This window comes from Agelaius phoeniceus, chromosome 1, assembly GCF_051311805.1.
Source record: "Agelaius phoeniceus isolate bAgePho1 chromosome 1, bAgePho1.hap1, whole genome shotgun sequence".
Taxonomy (NCBI): Eukaryota; Metazoa; Chordata; class Aves; order Passeriformes; family Icteridae; genus Agelaius; species Agelaius phoeniceus.
Window position 1 is genome coordinate 129,868,739 of NC_135265.1, and position 22,618 is coordinate 129,891,356.

The 22,618-nt window shown below is 39.1% G+C and overlaps 2 protein-coding genes across 3 annotated transcripts in view; both read right to left on the minus strand.

Moving 5' to 3' along the window:
• Positions 1 to 22,618, minus strand: part of FZD6 (frizzled class receptor 6) — a 67,316-nt gene that overhangs the window by 31,595 nt on the left and 13,103 nt on the right. The gene's annotated exons all lie outside the window — the stretch shown is intronic.
• BAALC (BAALC binder of MAP3K1 and KLF4) overlaps positions 376 to 22,618 on the minus strand; it is a 35,546-nt gene continuing 13,303 nt past the window's right edge. The window contains exons 2-4 of one of the 2 annotated variants that reach the window (XR_013184544.1): positions 18,066 to 18,235; positions 4,859 to 5,011; positions 376 to 4,139 (exon numbers count right to left, since the gene is read on the minus strand). Coding sequence is in view for 1 of the 2 variants with exons in the window: in XM_054634539.2 (XP_054490514.2) it covers positions 12,871 to 12,975; positions 18,066 to 18,235 (275 nt within the window). In the remaining variant the exon portion in view is untranslated. Of the gene's footprint in view, positions 4,140 to 4,858; positions 5,012 to 9,514; positions 12,976 to 18,065; positions 18,236 to 22,618 lie in introns of those variants that run through there. The other variant, XM_054634539.2, reaches the window with a different exon arrangement.

The window sequence follows — 22,618 nt, forward strand, 5'->3', positions numbered from 1 at the left end:
CCAGGGGGATGTGTGTGGTGATAATGCTTGGAGTCTGCACTTGTACATGAGCTTTCTCCTCTTGACACATCTAAAAGCTTCATAATTGAATTGCACTGTTGGAACATTGTACCGAAGTTTCACCTAATTTTATTTAAATGTTACAGATTGGCCAATTACATAGCTTGATGTTGGCTGATTCAGTTATAAGGCTCATAATGTTCTTATTATTCTGCATTTAAAACACATTATTCATAATTTTTTGGAATTTAAAAGGACTAAATAGCCAGTAGATGGCACCAGTCAATCCTGTTGTGAGACTTAGAATGGCAAAATGTAGTTCTTGTCTTTTTTACAAATGCATTTTGGAAATGAAAAAAACTAGACAAAACAGCATTACTGACAAAATTTTACTTTTTAATTTACAGTAATAGTTTTTGAACAGAATGTTTGTCTGAAGTCAAAACCCTACCGTGTTATTGAACACATAAACTGTGAGGAAGAACACAAAAATATCTTACACTATTTCCCACTTATTTAGAAAATCCAGTCATTAACGGGTTAGTCCTTTCTGAGTACTTCTGCAGTCTCATTCAGCTGCATCAGCTTAAACCTTGTTTATAACATTTTCTTCCATAAAGCCTTTAAACTCTAACTCACCCCCCTCAACTCACTACAGCAATGAAGACTAGAGAAGGAATCATATAGAGAAAGCCAGAATGTTGGTGCATTGCTCTGTATTAATCTCATTACTGGGTACTTGGAACCCATGTCATGTTCCTCCCCGAACAAAGAATGTTATTTAGACTTTAGTCCTTCAAAATATTACAGCTGTGTGGGTTGTGGCACCCACACACAAGAAGATGTTGATTTCTTTGATGTAAGAAAGATCTCAAGAAAGATCTCATCTTTCATTTGTCTGTAAATGACAACACCATGCCTTCACAGCATTGCTTTAGTAAAACAGTGATTATGCTAATAGTATTTCTTTCCAAACAGGTTACCTCGCCTAGGCTCAGATATTAAGCACGATGCAAACTAAACAGGAAGTATGCTTGTAAAGAGTAAGCTGTCCTAACAGTTTAAGGCCAAGGACACTTCATTCCTTGTGGACCTTTAGCAGCTGCCTTCACTCCTGATAAATCTGCAGCCCATCTGGGTGGGTGACAGTAATGGTAGCAGCAGCAGTGAGTGTTTTTCTTGACAGAGCCCCTCTAGTCCCATTGTTCCTGTGGCTGTAGTGGAACTCACCTTAGACAATGTCACACAGGCTGGGGAAAAAGAAATCTGTGTTTCAGAGCATGAGTGATTTCCTATGGAAAAGACTGATACAAACCAAGCGATCTCTTCGAATGGACAGGCAAGGTATAGGTGATTCTGACAGCAAAGCAGAAAATCCTGGCTTAATGAGGTATATTGTAGCTTTGGGTTTTACTCCCTCCAAAAGATCAACCCATTAATTTGAGGTGAACTGTCCATTTTAATACAACGTGCAATTATCAAAGCAGAAGTGTCACACATAGGTAAAACCTTACCAAAAAAGGCCTTTTAAAACCATGGTTCAGGCCTTGTTACTTTGGCTAAGTATAGCTAACAGCTAGCCTGTTCTATGAGAACCTGCAAGTACATCAGCCATTGCTCATGAAAACCTGTGAAAATAAGAAGTCTATCCCGTGAGAATCCATGAAGAATAAATGTGAACATCTGTTGAAGAAGATGGCCTTAACACGTACACACACGAGCACCTATGAACCAATTAATTGAGTGGCAAGAAAGTTACTAACCAATTAGAATTAAACACAAGGCTTTTGAAAACTGTATAAAAATAGGCTGTGAACATTAAAGTGCAGTTTTGGCTGCTTGACTTTGAAAGTGTCGTGTCCATCTTTATCTTTCTCACAGCTACACAGGAGTGACTTCAGATAGATTTCAAATGCTGTTCTTTAAGTAGGTAGTTCAAGATATTTATTGAAGTGTGAGCATGCTAGAGATACAAGAAAACAATAGCTTTGGAAGTTCAGAGGCACCTACTACAAGGTGATTCATGTCAGCCTGTTAAAGGCAGACTAATGAGCATCCACAGCAGTGTTCCAGGACATTGATAATTATATCCATCCCTTAACCAGCTACTGTATCATCTCTCCTCCTCATACCACTCCTGTGCTGCAGGGATTTCCCAGGTTCTGGTGAGCTACATAACAGAGTACCTTGTAAAAATAAAACAGATCTGCCTGTAAATACATCCTCTCAACACCTTCTCCCAGAGGGAATTCTGGAGTAGCAGATTCACTATTTGCTAAAACATGAAGAAAGAAGTTCAGATAAGAAGCATAAGTCTTTCATTATTATTGCTTCTCAATTGCTTTACTAGCATTTCTTTTAAATCCTGTGGAATAAAGTTGTTGTTAATGTGTGGAAAATTAATTGGAAAGTGTCATGATCATTGTATGCATCACCCTTACAAACAGAACAGCAAGTCATTTTCTGTCTTTTTTTAGTCACTGTTTATGACAACAAAAACTTATTTTAATAATGGTTTTAATGCTCAAAAATAATGTCTTTCCTAGGCTTGCTTGCAGGTGCTCCTAAACCATTATAAATAGAAGCATCATGCAGAATACTAAGTATGTTTTCAGCTGAGACATACAGTTTTGCCTGAGATCAATGCACAATACAAAAATGAGTCACACTTTAGATCTTATAGTAAGTATAACCACATAAGAACTTATTTCTCAGGTTAATAAAACCTGCTACACTCCAGGACTTGTGTCAGCACAACTGTTTTAAATTAGGATTTGCAAAATAGGGTTCTGAAACCAACTGTGTTCTGGGAGATAGTGCTGACCACTTTTAAGGCTTCCAAATTATATAAACCTCATTTTCTTAGTCTCCTTCCATGTTTTTTCATCCTTGATGTTTAAGATCAACCATCGTAGAACCAGTCAATGTCTGGAAACTAAGACTTTCCATCCAGGCATTTGTAGTCAGATGATGGAGACAACTGTGTGAGTGTGAAAGCATCTCAAATACACATTATAGCAGAAAATAAAATCATGGAATTACAGAATGGTTTGGGTTGTAAGTGGATCCTAAAGATCATCTCATTTCAATTTCCCTGACATGGGCAGGGACATCTCCAAACAGACCAGGTTGCTTAGAGCCCCATCCCACCTAGCCTTGAACACCTGCAGGGGTGGAACAAGTGGAACATGGAATATTGTCAGGCAAAAAAATTAAAATAGACAAAGCCAATAATGAATGAGATAGGAAAGATTTTAGTATGCATCAGTAGTAATCACAGTAGGTCATAAACAGAAAAAAAAAGTTTCATTAGTGAGGGATTGAGTCTAACCATAAAAATGTTTTTCTGACTACATCTAGTTAACATTCAAATTTGTCTTCCCACTTGGCATGCCAGAGTTTCAGTAATTCACAGATATCATCAACTGTGACAGCAGACAATTTGGGACACAAGGAGGCAGACAAGGGGCTAACCACTCTCATGTATTTTTACATGACTTTTGTAAAAAGTGTACTGATTTCATGTTTGTGCCTTCACTTCCCTTCTCAGACTTTCTGACATATAACTGAGTGTGTTCAACTTGAAGGTGAAATAGGAGGCCAAAAGTCAGAAATTAAAGCTTCAGATAGAGAAGGAAGGCCAGGAGCCAACAGGGACAGAGGGGCACGATTCTTTGATGCCTAAGTATGAGAAGCAGAGGAGGAAGGCCAGGAGGTTCTTTGCTTCTCTGAGAAGAGTGTATGGCATGCTGGGTGAGAGATTACATGCTGGATGGAGATGGAAATTGTAAAGCTCAGCTGTGGGCAATTCCTAAGGATCCTTCAAAGCATCCAAAATGGCAAAGCAAAGCAGAAATGTGGCATATAAGCAAGAAGAAAGGGGAAGACTGAGATACCAGGTGGGATTTATGCTTCTCTGTGACACAGGAATCCTAATCCACCCTTCTCAGAGCCATCAGTTCCTGGATCCTAGAGACCTTCTGAGAAAAAGACAGGATCCATGGGAAAGTTCTCAGGGTTTCCTTCCCAACAGCAGCCTAATCATTTCTGTCATCTTTGTCCTCAGAGGACCCAAATTGCCCTTGAATGAGAGAGATGTCCATGTCCTCTTCCATGGAGCATGATGTGATGCCCTTGTCCTGCAACAGAACACAATTCAGAGCCTTCCAGTAGCAGAGGACAATGACTTAGCAATGGATAACTGCTCATTATTGTATTTAACTGTTTTCCAAGTCCAGCTCAGGGCTTTAGTTTTAGTCCTGCACTGCAATAAGTTGCATTCCTACCTGTGCTGGGCCATATGGGCACAAAAGACCACAGTGAGTCACCCTGTGCCACCAATTGCCAGCTCGTGCACTGATGATCCTTTGCTCAAACTTTCAAGCAGTTTAAGAACCATCCAAAAGGTTCAATTTGATCATGATATGCTGGAAGTACACATTCTTTTGGAGCATTGTTTTTCATGGTTGTATTTAGGGGTAAGTTTGGAACTACTTTCTATGTCTGGTCCAATTTCAGAGTGGTATCATTCTGTAGAGCTGGTACTTTCATGGTGGAAAGTGAAGAAAGGCAAAACAATCCCAGTGTAGTAGCAGAGGCCGTAGGTCTGCTGAGCAATAAGGTGGAAAGATGAATCATGGCTGGGAGCCACTCCAGAGCTAAGGATACTGACAACACTTAAGGGAATAGGCCAACCAATCCATGTAAAGAGGAGCATGGACATCCAGAGATGGCAACCCTGTTTACAGAGGTCAGAAAGATATTCCATAGCAAAGGTATTGTAATACACATCCTGGGACCCTTTCAAAATGTCAGTAGAGCAAAATCAATAGACAAGTAAAAAATCAGTTTAACTCACCCAATTCAATTTATGATGGAAATTCAATTGGAATAATGTTACTAGAATTTGTCAGTTTGGCCCTTGGATTCATAAATCCTTCATAAATTCAATTGTCCTGTCTCTTCTTTGTGCATCGCCACTCAAGCAGTTATTTGCTCTTGAACAAAGGGACTGAAATTAAATAACAGACAAAGACAGCATTTTTTTTCTATTCTCCTCTTTGCACTTGCATTATATGAACATATGCCTCATATTTTGCACCAAATTGACTCAACTTCCTTAGAAAAACTCAGATGAAGCTGTTTAAGAAAGTGTTGTGCAGTAATTTATCCTAAAAACAGATACTAACAATTTCAATAGAAGTTAATTACAAGTTCTGTTATCATATGAAAAATTTAATGTATTCATTGATTTATGCAGGTATAACTAAAACAACAATTTAATCCAATGGACTGACATTCCTTTAATTTCATAATTTGTATGTTTCCCTTGTTCCATTCTCCTCTCTGGGCCTTTTCTGGCAAGATATACATGTTTCTGCATCTCTGCCAATTGCATTGTGTCTTTTCTTCAGCCACTAGCAAATACAAGGTTTCTACACTCCTGTGAGTAAAGTGAATAATTTAGCTAAGCTTTTGTTTGAGCTCTACAAGGACTGTGTGAGTGAAACTGTTGAATGCCAGGAACAAGTTCTCAAATCTCCACCAATTCAGAAGAATCTAAAGTTGCTTTATATTCAGGAGCTCTAGCTGTGTCAGCTGAAGTGCTGCTTTTAACCTGTATCTGAATTTGAAAGCAATAAAAAGGGCAGAAAATCAAACCTGCATTACTAGGGCTTTCTGCTTTCATACTAATTTGTAGTGAAGTAACATGGTTTCTTCTAGATTCTGGACTATTGTAGGAGAACAGCAGCAGCATAATCCATGTTGAATGAATGAAACCAGAGGCTCCCTAATGAACAGAGCAAAGTAATTTTTTGGTATAAAAAATGTTTATAAAATATTGTCTAAAATTATAGAAAAAGTTATTTTTATGTTGTATAAAATTATATAAGCAAAACCGTAGGAAAAATTACAAATGCACTGATTTGAGCCCACAATTAAGTCGCTGTATGTCACAGTGCCAATAGAAAGTGTATAGAGTGTGCAAGCCATACTCACTTTAAAGTTTTTATGCTAACAAAGTAGACAATGGGGTATGCAAGGGCTTTAGTAGTAGTGAAAATTAGTGTCTCTTGAATCAGAACTTACCTTTGCTAAATGCAACCAAAATGGTTAGTTAATGGAAGGAGACAGATATCACATAGACCTATTGCCACAGAGTTTTAGATATATGGAAGAAAATAACAGAGTAGAAAAAATTTCTATTAAATTGCACTGGTGTAAGCAAAGCTTAAACTTGCCTGTCATGTGAAGATGGAAATCATTATTTCTTTTGATCTCAAAGACATCCCAAACACCCAGCTGAGGTGGAAGGTGCTATTACTTTTCTAAGAGTACAACAGGCAGTCTGAGAGCACTGTCAAGATATATTTTATTATACTACACATGTCAAAAAAGTGGTCACCTGGAGTTGCTCCAGCAAATCTCCAACAGGTTCTTGAGAGCACAGAAATATATCTGAGTGGCACTGCCTCTTCAAGTATGTGGGATAAACCCCACATGAATTTGAAGAGAAACAGTCCAAAGAACTGAGCAGATATAAGTGAGGGTATCCTAAGCTAACAAGATCATAAATTTGCAACTGAAGATGTCCTGGAGCAGCACAGTTTTATTGCAGAGGGAACTGGTTGTTTTCTTCCTGTGTGTTCACCAGAGGTGGACTTGCACATGTACCACGTGTGCACAGATGGTCTGGGACTAGGATCCAGGAGCAGATATTGGAGCTAAGAGATTTGGCAGCATAAATTCACCCTGTGATAAAAATGCATCTGTAATATGAAATACCAGCAAGAGCTTATTAGACAGAAGTTAAAAATACCTATATGGTGAAGGCATAAGAAATTATTTCTCACCATGGATGCAAGTAATCGATACACTGTAAGAAAAGACAGCATGCAGACAGATGAGCAGCAATGATGACACCAATTTTGTGCTGGAAAAAAAAAATATATATATACCAGTATATATTCTGGAAGTTATTCTGTTACACTTGTTAATTACTCCTCTAAATTGTCAAAAGATATCAGGCACAGACCAGGGACAGAAAATCCTTATCAGGTATGAAATCCCAGCTAGAGCAGGAATAGGTATAAAGTGTTGGCTTCCACCATGATTTTAAACATGTTAGTTCATCTGAAAGATGGTTTTGAGCCAGAAATATGGATAATGAATATCATTTGCATAGGACACTATACATGTACATTAATATTGCACTCCCTACATCCCAACAGTTCCCAGAGGTGATGATACTGTTTGGGTGGGGTTGTGGCTCTTCAGTGAGTTAATGAGAATTAATTTTGTCCCTGTGCTTGGCAGTTGTGCTCATGAGCTTTAGTTTTCAGACCCACGTCTGAATTGGTAAAATTATGCTCTCAATAATATAATCATGTGTCTAATAATGTGCTGCAAAAAATATGTCATATTAATAGTAAAGGGGAAAATAATAAAGTGGAAAAAATCTTCTAGGAGGGAACTAATTTGAGGGCAAAGGAAATGCAACTGCACTGCAGAAGGGCTGGTTCAGGGACCTGCACAGGCCACAACACCCAATGTTTTAGGTTCAAATCAGTCTTTGAGTCAGGCAAACTGAACATAAAGCCACTTACAAGTGTGACCTGGAAAGTTCTCCCTCCCTTACATGAACAACCCAAATATTTAATTTCCTGGTAAAACCAGATGAACATGACCAATTTCATGCCTTTTGTATCTGACAGCTCTTCATAGCTGATAAAGAATAGGCTGCTGCTTAGCTATGGTGCCTTTTCTCAAGCTGCTTTTTGACTGTGAGCAAACTGGTTTTTCTATCCATGCAGTAATACCCCAGACACGTTTCCCTGTATCCAAACATGTGGGTGGTTTGCGGAGGTTAATGGAAATTAAATTAAAGCTGAATAATACTAATTATAATGCTAAAGTGTCAAGCAAAGCTAATGAATACAACTGGCAGCATAGCTCAGTCTTGCCCTCTGACACCACTCTCTCTCTTTTTCTCCCTCAATCCCATTTTTTTCCTAAGCAGGGACCCACAGCAACCTAAAGCTACTTGTTTTATACAGTCTTGAATGGACAGATACACAGCAGCATCCCACTTTTTGCACTCAGGACTTAAATGATATTCAGTCCTCCAGAAATGAATGAAAAGCTATTATGTTCTCCCTTTTTTCTTCTTGCTTATGAACATCCTAGTTCTACCATTAGGATTTCAGTATTTCCTAGATTTTAGTGTTTGCTGAGATTTTCTGTGCAAGGAGCTGTTGCAAATAAACTTGGATTTTATCTTTATTAAGTGACATATGTCAACAAATGTAATTTCTGGTGGACCACCTCACTTTTTATCCTATATTAATGACCCAACTTTGCCATTAGTTTACCAAAGGGCAGAAGAATGACTTTTAACTATGGATAGTATGTACAGGCTAGCTGAAAAATAAAAAATTGAAAATCAGAAGGAAATATTTGAAAATTAGAGGGTGGTAACAGGGCAGAATGAGATCTTGCATCCCTGCATCTTACAGTACACCTTATTTCTTGCTAGCACCCTTTCCACATGCTTCACTGAGACAGTCTGGAAAGCAGGCATCTGAGAAGGCATTGGTGCAATGAGGGATGCTTGGCTTGAGGACAATGAAAGTTTAGTGTTTCAAAACGAAACAGTGTATTGAGTTCAAAGGCTCCACTTGCAAGGTACTGTCTGATCCCAGATTTTGAAGCATCCTGTTTGCAGGGTTCCCATGGGCTGTTACATGCCTGAGTGCTGGACTACAGCTTCCTTGTGTCCCTAAATCCTTCTTTTTTGGCACATCTGAAAGCCATTCCTTTGATACTATTCTTCCTTTTCCACAGGAAACAAACCAGTTGTTGTGTCAGCATCCTGGCCAGGAATCAAAGAGAACAAGCAACTTGTCAGGCAACCCCAAGGGCACAGACAATTAGGATGGGGAGAATATTTCAGCAATAGCCTTTCTGCTAGTAAGGAAAAATATAATGAAAATTTCATGCAATTTTGGAAAAAAATAAGAAGCATCATCTGTAAAAGTTATGAGTTTATTTCTATGGCAGAAGTCAAACAACACCACAGCTACTTTTCCATCCTGTGCTCTCCAGTTCAGGCAGGAAAGAGAGCTTTTTTTAGCTAGGTATTCTAGTTGCCTCATAGCTGCATCATGGCATCTTAGTAGACAAAGTGTCTCAGATTCCCACTGTCTTCCACTTTAGCCATGACAGCAACCACAAACTCTCCCATTTCTAATTACACAGGTACAACTGTACTTTGACCTCATAATCCCTCTTTGGCAAATACACCAATTTCTTATTGGAATATATATATTTTGCCTTCTTTCATATGAACAAACAGTCAATGAGCCACAACCTGAGGACATCAGATACAGAAATATTCTGATTCCATGAATAGCAGGTGTGCCATTCATTACACCTTTGCCCTCTTTGATCTCAGCTTTAAAAGCTAACCCAACCACAAACGCAGAAAAGTGAAATAAGTGGAGTAATAAACAGACACTTTAAAAATGTTCTTTATTTTTATTTTCAAATTTAAGGTCAATCTTCATTAATTTGTAGAGAGTACAAAAATGTTCCCGTTAGTCTAGTTTGAATTTAGATGTATTTGTAAATAAAACTAAGCCTGCTTTTTCAAATACCATTTCTGTGCACAAATGATATATCTCATTCTTTTCATAAAGCATGTAAAACAAATTTCAGTTCAAACATTAAAATATTTTACACTTGGGCATCAGAATTACAAACAGAAATTAAAGGTTCTCAAAAAAATGTGCCTGAAGCGCAGAAGTACACACTAAAGACATTACAACATACACATGCAGAGACATGCACAAATAAATATGTATATGAGCATACTAGGAAGATCAAAACTACCTGTGTCCTGTTTTTTATGAAATCTCAGTAAGTCTACTAACAAGAATGCATGTTTAATGCAGTACTCATATATTGCTTACACAATAATTATAGTTTCCTATTTATGTCAGTAGAAAATCATTTCAGTCACACATTAAAATTGTGTGTCTTCCTTCAGTGTCCTACAGTGATGCTGAAATGAAGAAATACGTTAAGGAATCGTAAGGGAGAAGATGAAGGAATAGTGCAAAATAAAGTTGTACTGAGTCTTTGAGAAGATTAATTTGCCTCATGATGAATTGGTAACTGTAAATCCTCTCTCTTCTTTAGACAATATCCTCTTGGTTTTGAATGATTCCATTTGTCACATAGTGAAAGAAAATATATCAAGATATATAGGAAAATTCTATGTATTTATGTATTTATTGTGTTGGAATTGTGGAAATGTGACAAAGTTTCTGTTTAAAATCTGAACTTAGATAAATCACAAGAACTCACCATCTGTTGGCAAATCCCTCCAGCAGAAAGTGTGTTGTTTCAGTGTACCTGTAGAAATCTTCACGTGCAGCCAAGGGACATCAAATAAATTATGTGGCAATAATGCCTTTTTGGGGAAAATTACATTTAAATAATCCTGACATATAAGACAGAGATGCCCACAGGTCCTTCATCTGAAAGTTCATGTCTTTTAACGTGGTTATTTTATTTGATGTCTTTGAGCCATTTATATTTGAAAGATGATGCTCAAAGAACACACCCTGTAAATAAGACTCCTCATTTCTAGGAAGGCCACCTGGAGTGAAAATGTCCAGATGATTCTTTGGGCTTTCTTCTTCCACTAAAACTAACATGGGAATCCATTATGAGGACTTTAAATTGTCTGAAGAAGTACAGACTAGATTCTGTCACCCTAATTATACAGAGTGGGGTATTATTTTATAAATTGGTTGTTTCTACTTGTGGTTATCTCTAGTCAAAGGAAAGTAAACATAAGTATATCCCAATCTGTGTACAGAAGCAAGATCTACATATCCACAACATGCTCTTAGTTTTGTTAAGGTCATTGGAAGCTTGCACATCAAACACTAAGAAGCCACCTAGGACATAATGTAATTTCTTTTCAGTTACTAATGCCTAATGATAAGAACAGTAATGTATTACATGGGGAGTGTGGATAAAATTGCTTGTTATTAAACATGGCTTTTACCACAGAAGTTGGATCCAATCTTTGAATGTCATAAAGTTGTTTCAGGATATAAACAGATTTAGGGGATCTTGGAGTAGCTCAGGAGCATTATCATGAGCAGTGCAGGGCAGGCAGCATCCAGCACACTGCAGCTGCTGCCCTGATGGGGGATGTGGTCAGCATGAGCAAGGTCTGTGCTGTTGCCCAGATAATTGTGTACCAAGGCCATCTCCTGCAAGCCATCCTGTCACAGCTCATGCTGGGAATACAAGGCTCAAGAGCTGCCTCCCTGATGGCTGCTGCCATGAGCCAGGGCAGCTTCATGTGCCATGCAGCTCATGGCCTTCCTTCTGTGGTGTGACCCGAGCTGTGTGACACATCTGCTCAGCTCATCATCACTAAATAATTTCTTAGCTAATAAATACTCTCACTGCCAGGACTCCTTTGTTCTTGCATCTACTCACTCTGATGTGGTATCCACCCAAGGCCACAATCTCTGGAACAGCTTCTTACCCAACCAACCTTCCATTTAGCCTTCCTTCAAAATCCTGTTTATCCTTAAACACATCAGGATCATTAATCACTTTCTGTAGCTTTCTTGTATCATATAAGTTTATACTGCACTCTCTCTGCCAGCAAATCCTTTTAGAATATGCTATGGTATACAAAATTCTGGCTCTAACTCTGGATTCCAGTTTGCCTTTTTGTTGGAATAATTAATAAACAATTCCTGTTGCATAGACTTGTTGTACAACAAGGAAAGTAACTCACACACCTAAGCAGCAAGCTATTAAAATGATCCTAATACAGAATAAACTAGGGTTCCATTCACAATTCTATTCTTTTATGCTTGTTTGAACAGTTAAATGGCCCTTTAAGGATACTAATATACATCCATATATATATATATATATATATATATATATATGTATGTATATTATGGATATATGGATATATGTCTGAAGAAAGAAAGTTAACTTTTTGAACTGACATTAGAATATGACTTCAAAAATTGTGGCTATTTTCTTGTAATGTTAATGGTAACTTTTTTCCTAGTCAGACTGGGCTTCAACATAATCAAAGGGGCATTTATAAAACAACCAAATAGCCACAGCTCTACTTACTAGTTGAGACTAGGACCTTCAAGTAAGGCTGATCAATATGAAAGTTACTATTTTTAAGACCAAAATTATGTCAATACAAACAATAAATTAAAACTAAGTAATTGAACATTTAATATAGAAAAACATTACTGTATGACTTAAATATATATAACCTATATATATAATTGAAAAGAGATTTTGTGGAAGACTAGACTTTAGTCTCACTTTCTTGAGATGTCTGGGTTTGTGTTTTAAAGTATGTGAGTGCTTTAAATGAACTCTGGGTTTCAAAACAACTTTATGATTAAAAATTCAGATTCATTTGTTCATTTCCTAGTTTTAATTGTGATGAGCTGTACCCCTTATTATCCAGCCTCATCTTAATAGCAATGTGGAACAGGACGTACAGAAGGGATAACATGGAAGTCAGTAAAAACCAAATATAATGAATTTCATACACTGTGTATGTCTGTGCAGTGCCACTGCTTTAGACAAATGACTATGTCTGTCTTTAGACAAACACTGTAATGTCTACAGTGCTTGCAGCTGGTTTCCACAAGACCTGCTTCTGGAGGCACTCAGTAGCAGCTGCCTGCTGTATTCAACCTGGAACACCTAGAGATCTTCATGTCTTCAGTGACTGACATTTAAAGTGCAGCGAAGTCCATCCTCTTCTGCAGTTAAGTCCATCCTCTTCTGCAATTTTCTTCATTAATTGGCACAATTCTTTGTTTTTCTCCTGTCACTTTGTCTGATGCTTTTTGTAACATTAATGGCAACTTCTTGTGTGGACGTTTTCTGTGTGTCCCATTTACTCTGTGAGAGTTTTAAACAGTACAGTGAGTTCCACAAGGACAACCAAGTCACTGATGATTAACCCCTAATTTACAAAAACAGTTCTATGTATATAAACAGAATGTCTCCAGCATCCTTCATACAGCACTGTGGTGCAGAGCAACTGTCTCATTCAGCGTGGACACAAGCTTTTATCTGCTGCAAAGACAGCAGATATCAGTAGGCTTTGGATCAACATTCTTGCCTATAATTATCATCTCTGCATGTGTGTACTGTAAAGGCAGAGCAAATAAATCTGGTTTCAGTCCAGAAGTGAAAATTAGAGGTTCCTTTTCATGTCACTGTGAATAGTGCATCACTAGCCTGAGCTTGAATTTTCTGTACTTGATTTTATGTTTCTGATGTGAAAATATAATTTTAAATTAACACTTCTGCCTGCATACAAGATCCAAGCACAATGTATACCTTTCAGAGATTCATCAGTTTATTTTCAATATTCAAAAAAGTCAGTCTGTCTGAGGCATGCAAGTACATCCCTAATTTAAATTTGTACTTTTCCATCTCCCAGACTGCTTGTTACCATAAGCAATGCACCATAATGCACAGGAAACTGGACAGGTCTAATAAAGTGTACCCAGATCTGGGCTGATAGAGACACACAGCTGGGTTAGGTGGGTTTGATTATTGCATTGCCAGTGTTCCACAAGACTATTTGTCAGTGTAAGGAATGTTAGGTAAATTAGGCATTATTTACGTGGTAAGAGTGCCAGGTAAAATAATACCTGATAAAGTTCAGCCATTGACATAAGGGAAAGGTTCATATATATCACAGAGAAACACCTGGAGTTAATTTGTTGCTGTGTATTATTTCACATTTCTGCAGCCTGAATACACCATCTCCTTTGCTATTTGCTCCCCCTGTGCTACTGCTCATGCAAATCCTTGCCAAAAACTACAATGAGAATCAAACCAGATTATTGTCAGTCAGGGACATAATCTGGATACCACCTTTTCTTTGGAGGGATATCTGACCAACCTGTTACCTTCACTGGTATTAGCACTCCTTTCTTTATTACCATCATCATCATCATCATCATCTTTTACTTCTAAATTGTTTTGACATTACAGTCATGAGAGGATAATAGAATTTCTGAGTCAGTCGGTGTCAAACCTTTTCTCCTTCAACAGCACAAGCTGTACCCTGTCATAGCCAGGTATCAAGGGATAAGGCAGATGGCTGCTTTAGAGCTTGATGCAGGAGAAAGTGAGAAACAGAGGGGTGACATGATTTATCCCCTGCTAGCCCACAGGCCAATGGCACAACCCAAGCCTTGCAAGGGCACTATGTGCTGCATTGCCCTGTATCCCATAGCATGTCGAGACAAAAGAAAAACTCTAGGCATCTAAACTTAAGGTGTTCACATTATATGCTCACCTTATGGTTCCCTAAAAGTGGAAAAACAGAGATGCAGAATGGCAGGCCAGAGCTGGAGCCTAAATTAGCTACTACACTTTCTCTCTAGGCATATATATTTCTTTTTTTACTAAAAGAAGTTCAAACAACTTCTTATGTACCTGCATTGGATGTGGAGAATGATGTAAATGCTTTAGTTATTATCAGAAAATGTTTTGCACTGAGCTGCAACAGCAGAGATACATGTTACTGAATGTATCTCAGCTAGAAAATGCAGGAGGGTATCTTCAAAGTCATGGGGCCTCAGGACAGGAACCCACACTTCACTGATTAGTACCATTACAGTCAACACTCACATGATTGATATGTTGTGGGAATCTGCCCATACTCCCTGCTAAGTGCAATACAGAAGTAATTTTCCATTCAATTACAAAATTAGACAATTTTGTCTAACAGTAGGACAGGTGCACACTGTAATTATAAATTGTGACCAAGTCTTTTTCAAATTGGATTGATAATTTTGTAGTTCTGTTCGACCATATCCAACCTCACCAATTAAGATTTCTCTGTGGGCTAGTGGCTAGGACAAGCATTTGGGCTTTTCATTTACAGAAATCCCATGGCTCTAGATGTCATGCTGCTGTGGAATGTGCCCCTGTCCACCTGGAGGTGCAGTATCTCATGAAAAGATACAGCAGTATCTGATGAAAAGATACAGTATCTTTTATGTCACCTGGGAATACCTTTGTACTATAGCAATACAAAAGACAATAATACAGTGGAGCTATAAAATAAATAGACATGTACTGATGTGTTGTGTGTTGGCAAATGCAAGGTGAAGTTCAACCCAAATTTCCTTTTTCATTTGCTCAGACCCCTTGGTTTAAGGATGTGACTCTCAAGATGGGGCAGCTTCTGATGGGGTGGGTGTAGCTGTTCTGCCACACGCTGTGCTGAGGCACTTTCTGTGGAAAAATGTCAAAAGACTCAGCAAGGAGGAGTGTGCACACTGGCAGTAATTCAACAAACTGTGCACGCCTGAGGAGCAGGGACACCGGGGAGCCTGTTCATGTCTGAGAGAGGCAAGAAACAAAGGATGGAATTGCAGAGAGGTATTGCAGTCATTCTCTGTTTAAAACAACATATCTAACAGGACTTAAGCTGGAGGAATGACCAAAATGGTGACCAAAAGCTGAAATTTGCTTGAACTTGAAAAGTTCAACATCTTCCTTTTCATGCCCCATGTAGTATGCTAGCAAAGTAAAACCTATACAGTCTTTACATGTATATAAAGTTACTCAAATGCCATTTAAGTGTGAAATTATGTCAACTGAAACTTTTTCCCCCATCCTTGAAGAGAGCAATATAAATATGACTTAACAGGGGAGGGAGGTCAGAGGAGGCTCTTCCTTTGTGTCCTGGGATGTTCCCCATGGGAACTCCTGTCAGGTAAGCTTTATTCCAATAGTAAGTAATACTACTGCTTATGCATTCTGATGTCAGTGCATTTATCAACAGCAGTTTGTGGACCTTACTCTGTCCAAGAGGCAAGAAATTGCCCTATTTGTGAATGTGGAGTCTTACTGAGTTTGCCCAGACTTACAGTGCAACGCATGTCAGTTCTGCATCAGGGATTGCACTCCTGACCAGAATTACTGTGCCACCAATCTGTGCCTCTGGCACCTTCCCAGACTCAGAGTGCCAGAGTGCTTACTCTGAAATATTGTCTGTGAAGGTCTCCCAGGCTCTCAGACAGGCAGATAATACTGAGTGAGGAAGGGAAGGCCCCCAGGCCCACTACATCTGCAGACAACACAGAAAGCAAGGGGGGGTCTGCCTTCCCTAATTTTTTATGTGACAGAAGAATTGGTGTAGTCAGCAGGATTGCCATGGATAAACAGTTACAGAAGTATGAACGTGCTCCTTCCCAGGCAGGAAAGAAATGGGCCCAAAAATTCTGAAAAGACGAAGCAATTATTTGTGCAGTATTGGAGGCTCACTTATCTTACATGCAAAAGGGAATCAAAGAGTCCTTCCCTCAAATATATTATATATAGAACATGCTGCTTTGAAATCAGAAAATGGAGTATTAAAGTCATCACTGGCTTTTGAGAGGGAAATAAAAGAAAGATTGGAAACCCAATAACAAGCTTATAACTGAGAAAGATAATTTTAAAGTTCTGTTCGCTTCAACAGAGCATAGGGAAAGACAATTATTGTAGAAATTAGGTAGGAAAAAAACCATAGCAGTGTGAAACAAAATCTGAGAGAGGAAATAGAGGGCAGGAAAACAACTGAATTGTTACTATTTTTGGAAACTGAGCAGCTGCACAAACAGTTGCAGAAAGAAAAGGAGATAAAGCAAAAACTGGAAGAAAAGGTAAAAATTATGCTTAAGAGGGCTGCCAATACAGCCAGCATTGTACAGATAAGAAAAACAATTGTATCCCTTGGAGAATGGTGAAAAAGCTGAGGGGATAGTGGCCACTCACCATTGTCTGCAGGAGACTGAATGCCAATATTACACCTTTAACTACTGCTGTGCCAAATTTTGTGGAACTGTAATGCAAATTCAGGGAGCATCCTATTCACAGAGGGTAAAACTCGATGTAAAAGATGTTATTTATGATTCCACTCTGGGAATACCGCAAGGCTCAATTCATGCTCACCCAGAAGGAAATGCAGCGTACCTTTGACAGATTCCCACAGGGATGTAAACATTCACCCATGACTGCACATTCTGTGATTGCCAAACCTTTACAGTCTCCCTCTCCCCAGATGTGAAATTCTATGATATTGTAGCAAGAGGAGACTCCCCTGAAAAAGTAGGGGAAGCAGCAACAGCAGCATGGCAAGCACTTCTCAAAGTAGAAACTGAGATTCCCCCAGAAATGCCAAGGACCATGTAAAAGACTTTGTCTGCTACATCTGCAGATAACCCAGAAGACAAGAAAGTCTTCCTTCCCCTAATTTTTAGCTAACACCTTCTCATATGAGAAACGAAGGAAGCAGTAAACCAGCCATAGATTTTGGCTTTCTTTATTCTGCAGCAGCTCAGCAGCTGCTGTGCAAACAGGGCAGCAAGTGGAAGGGGGCTGTAGGAGGCAGGTGGGTGGGTAGGCAGCTGTGGCAGGAGAAGGCTGGACTTTGGTATAGCCCCAAAGCTTTGTCCTTACAATGTATGCAATGTACACAACACATAAGTGAGGGGGAAAAGGGGGGAGGATCTGATCCAAAGCCTACTGAAGTTATTGAAAAGACACCCATTGACTTTTTCAAGCTTCATGTCCAGCTTTGGATGAGCCAGGGTTCATCCAGTGCACATATTTTAAGCAGAACAGCAATTAAGGGAAAACATGTTCCTTTTCAGATAATTAATCTAAGTAGTTTGTATGATACATGCCACAACTGGCCTGTGTTGGAAAGAAATGAGCATTGGGGCTTTTTTTTTTACCGTAGCAAGTGTGTGCTACAGTGATTGACAAATAAAACATCAATTCTGTGGCTGTTCAGGCATGAAGCATTGCCAGAGGTACTCAGCTCAATCATGCCATGCCTGTAGTGCAGCCTGGCACCATTTTCTCATGTCTCAAGACATTGAATACAGTTTCACTGCAAAGAGAAAGGCTGTCACAAAAGTAACTTAGGCCTGGTTGAAGCTAGTGCTGGGCAATAGGGACCATAATCATACTCATACCTCAGTGGTCCTGAAGCCATTCTGTCTCTGTGTTGTAGCTCCCATGCTGTGGGCTATGGGGTTTGCACACTGAGAGCCACAGCTGCTCCTCTTCTCAGCATTCAGCATTCCAGCTGTGGCTGATGCTGTAGGTACACCTGTGTGAGCCAATTTCCCATCCTCCAGAAGACCTAGCAGGGACACATGGAATTGGGCAGTTAATACTGAGGAGCAATTTGAGCTGGCTCTGCCGTGCCTCTATTTTGTCTCATTTTGTGGTGGTGCCAGTGATGCAAGGTGTGGTACAGTACCCCAGAGAGAGCAGTCTGCCTCCCTGTGGCATCTTCATCCTCACATCTGACATCATTTGGCCTTTTTCCTATGGTCCACTGGTCTGGGAAACATTGGCTCAGGAATTCTTGGGAAAACAGTCAATGAGTGCAGCATGTCAGTGGATTTTTGTCACCTGCAGGTCTCCACTGACTTCTCTACACACACACCTCCTTGCATGAGCAAGAGTTGAACTTAAGATCCAGAGAAGGCCCCCTTAAATCTGTTTCAGTTCTGGGAAATGAAGGGGTTAGATGTGAGCATGACAGATGAGACCAATATGGATGAAAGGTTGCTCTATGCATGGCCTTGCCTTGAATGTTCTTTTCATTTGAAGTTAAGAAATTTAGAAAAAAATTATTTCATGTTGTTTTGCCTGTCAGCAATCAAATAAATGAGTAATTTGCTTTCTGCTCTAGCTGTGTGGATACACATGAATTGTATGATATGATATTGGACAGCATAGGTGAATTTTCCCATCTTACTGCATTAACAAAAATCAGTTGTCATTTATGGTGGGCGCAGAGCACGCAACAATGGGTCAGAAATCCAAATACAGGGGGTAAGTGGGATGCATGACTGTTGCTCTCAGCTGAGTTTTGGTCAAAGCTTATATATTAAGAGCTTTTCGTTAAAAGAGAAACAAAGAAGGCAAATTTACTAACTGATAATGCAGGTATCAAACCTAAAAAAATTAAGGAGTCACAGACACTAAATGAGAAAAAAGTATGTGGAAAAACAATGACAAGCCATGGCTGTATGAAGTGACATTGTGCCATCAAAACCTTCTACATTAATCAGGTAGGAATTCAAGTGCTGTGTTAAAGATATTAAAAATGAAGCAAAGTCGTGAATTCTTTTTCAGGAATCTGTAAGAAAAGATGATTTTTCAGTAGAAAGCAACATTTGTCAGTATTAGCTAGCAAAGGCAATGACTGAATTCAACAAAGTTTCACCCAAATATTCAAAGCCTTGGTCTTGAAAATATATAAAATTTTGTGAATAAAAGGTCTTTAAGTTTTCTTCTGACTCAAGCCATTCTATGATTCTGTGAGTTAATGTCTGACTACAAACTAGTCACTGCATTTCCCTGAGCAGTCAGAAGATGGAGGCAGAGTATTCCAAAGACACTTTGACTTGTAGTGGTTGTAACTAATAATGCTGTCATGTAGGTTTTGATAGAAAAAAATTGAACTGAAAGTTGAAAATATTATAATTTATTTAAAAAAAAAAAGACTTCTGTCTTTGGAAACTGCCTTTTCTGCTAGATATAAAAACGATGTTGTTCTTGTGTCCAAGTTTAGATGCAACTTCAGTAAGGCAACAGTAAACTTCACCTCTCCTACATCTCCAGAATTCTCCTCCTAGATGTGTTTCAGGTCTTACCTCTCCCTGTCACTCCACAGGACCAGAGGAGAGGCAGACAAAGCCTTGGTGCAGAGCAGTGAGTGGCACAGGCTGATGTTGCAGACAAAAGCAGCTGTCAGGAAGGGAGCTGGAGAGGCAGTGAGCCCCGTGTGAGTCAGAGCTCCAGCCAGGAGCTCACTGCTTCACCTTGCAGTGGGGCTCTGAGGATGAGCTTGAGCACAGCTTTCAACAGGAAAACTGCACAGGAATTACACACTAATTCCATTAATTGAGTCTTTGACATTTCAAACTTCCAAATGATGAGTTTTTCCTTCTGTGGAGTCATCCTATGAAATTATTTCCACCATGTATCTCTTTGGCCATCTGGTCTCTGACTAAATTGTCTGGTGAAACATCTGTCAGCTAAAAAGCCATTTTGTTATTAAGTCCAATTGTTCATTTATCAGATTGTGTTGCATCTTTTGGTCTTGCACAGAAAACTTTTTCTTACATTAATCCATTTTCAGAGGCAGATGGAAAATCTCAATCCTGAAAATGTGTATCTGTATCATTTTTTTGTCTCTGTTAGTTTGCAGCCTGAGCATACTTGCTGCATCCTGTGTTGCAGGGGTGTGACTTTTTGCAATACTTGTCAAATATAAACCAAGTATACTGAGCCTTCTACTATCACTACTATAAGTTTTATATGGATGACCTAGTGGCCACCAATACTAGGCAAAAAGATTTTTTATTTTATACTGTAATATGTTTGCTATTCTGAAGTTAAGGAACTATTTTAGAATTCATTTTCATTGGCAAATAGATTATTTAGACAGTGAGCAACAGCTTAGAGGCTTCAGTGACTTGCTCATTATGTATGAACACCAAGAAGAAATTACAGTGAGCAGTGCTGTTAAGAGCACGAGATTTGTTGGCAATCCATAAAGCAATACCTATTTTATAGGCTAGATACATAACACAAAATGATGATTGCAAAACAGAGATGATGTTTAAAAAGGATTAGGAACACAGGGTTGCTTTTAAAATAGCAAATATTTTTGCATTGCTAGGTAGGATTTGCCACAGTACACAAAAGTGAAGAGTTAACTCTCTTCTGTACTATTGGAATTTAAAAGCCAGCAGGGTGGCAATAGTAAAGGTCTTGCCTCATTGTGGTTTAAAACAAGCAAACTGTTGAGATATTTATGCCATCCTCACAGCAGGGGTTTGGTAAATAATCTCCTTGGTCTTTCATGGTAGAGCTTCAGTTTACATCAGTGTTGTTAAATCACTGTAATATCTAAATGAACGGGTTCAGTAATGCTGTTTTCATTCTCATCTTCTCATTCATGGCACCCCTGCCAAAAGTCTGTGGGCCTCTTTAGGCCAGGGGAAACAGCAGATCCCACCTCAGTGCTCTGCCAAGTGCACACTTTACTTTCAAATGACCTGGCAAGGCTGCAACATCCTCAAGGTTCCCTTCCCAAAAGCTGGGTTTCTGGGTGATTATTAAAGCCCACAAATGTGATGGGGACCCTTCCCTCGGGAATGGCTGCTTGGGGTTTGGGGACTGCCAGGCTGCTCCCTCTGTGGGCAGGAATGGAGGACGAGGGGCAGGTATTTCACTGCTTGCAGTAAGGTTTATTTGGAAGGAACACACACGAGTTCTGTGTCAATGGCCACAGGGAGAACAGCTCTGCAGCAGCTCCATTGCTCATAAATTCATAAATCCAAGTCTACCTTTCCAGCACAAAGTGTGCCTAAAAGAACTTGTCCTCCCACGGCAACGTTTTCCACCTTCCTCTTTGCTTGCTGGCCTGCACAGGCACACCAAGTCTTGCCTTTCTTACCATGCCAATAGAAATCCCTTAGGCTGGAGCTTGACAAATGCTTTTTTCAGCAGCATCAGGGGGAAAAAAGGGTTATTTTAAACTGAAATCCATCCTAGACTTTATTCTTCCCCCAATGACGCAAGCAGCCAGACTGGCACAACTTGGGAGGTAGCACAGGAATCAGAACAAGCAGCTGAAAGCAGCTTAGCTTGGTGTGCTCTCCAATAAAACAAAGCAAACACGATAATTTTAAAATTTTGAATGAGTTTTCATAAATTTTCAGATAGCATCATCCCAAATTTTGTGGTTTAGGAGACATTTAAAATTGCAGTCTGAAAGATTGCTCACAGACTTGCAAGCTTATGTCCATTCAAAATGTTTAAATCATATAGCTCTAAACCTCCCCCCTACATTTACCTAGGGAGGGGCTGTCTAAGAAAGCTTTGAAAATAATTATTTTAGTAAATAGGGTGCTCATCACAGAGAAGTCAGTGAAAATGTAAAATTCAGAATGAAAATTTAAGACATTAGACCTGTATTTCTTATTTTTTCTGGTTTCTTTTATTATAATGACAACACTAGTGAAAACCAAAGAGAAACATTGCATACATGCTGCTCTAGTTCTTCATACAGCCTAGTTACACCTAAGAATTCAAATTATTCAATAACAGTATTTCATAAAGAAAAGAGGAAATTTTTACTCTTAACTCTTTCTAACCAGTTTTGTATGAATATTTTTGTATCACCTTTGGACAAAGATGATGTGAAAAGGGGGGAAATCACCTAATTTATTCAGTTTTTGAATGTAAAACTGGTCTGAAAAGCAAAGTAATGTCATGGATTGACATCTGGCACAGAGAGACAGAAAAGAGATCCAGCAGGCACAATTCTGTAGCCCTTAAATATCAGGACCACAGGAAACTTCTCAAACCACAAATAACACTTAGGTAGGTCTGCCTGCATCTCCTGCACAGGCTTAATCCAAAGAGTAAATCTTAGCAAGGTTCAAGGTGACCTGAACATTTCTGTGGCTAAGAAAATCAGTGATGCTGCAGTAGCTAATGC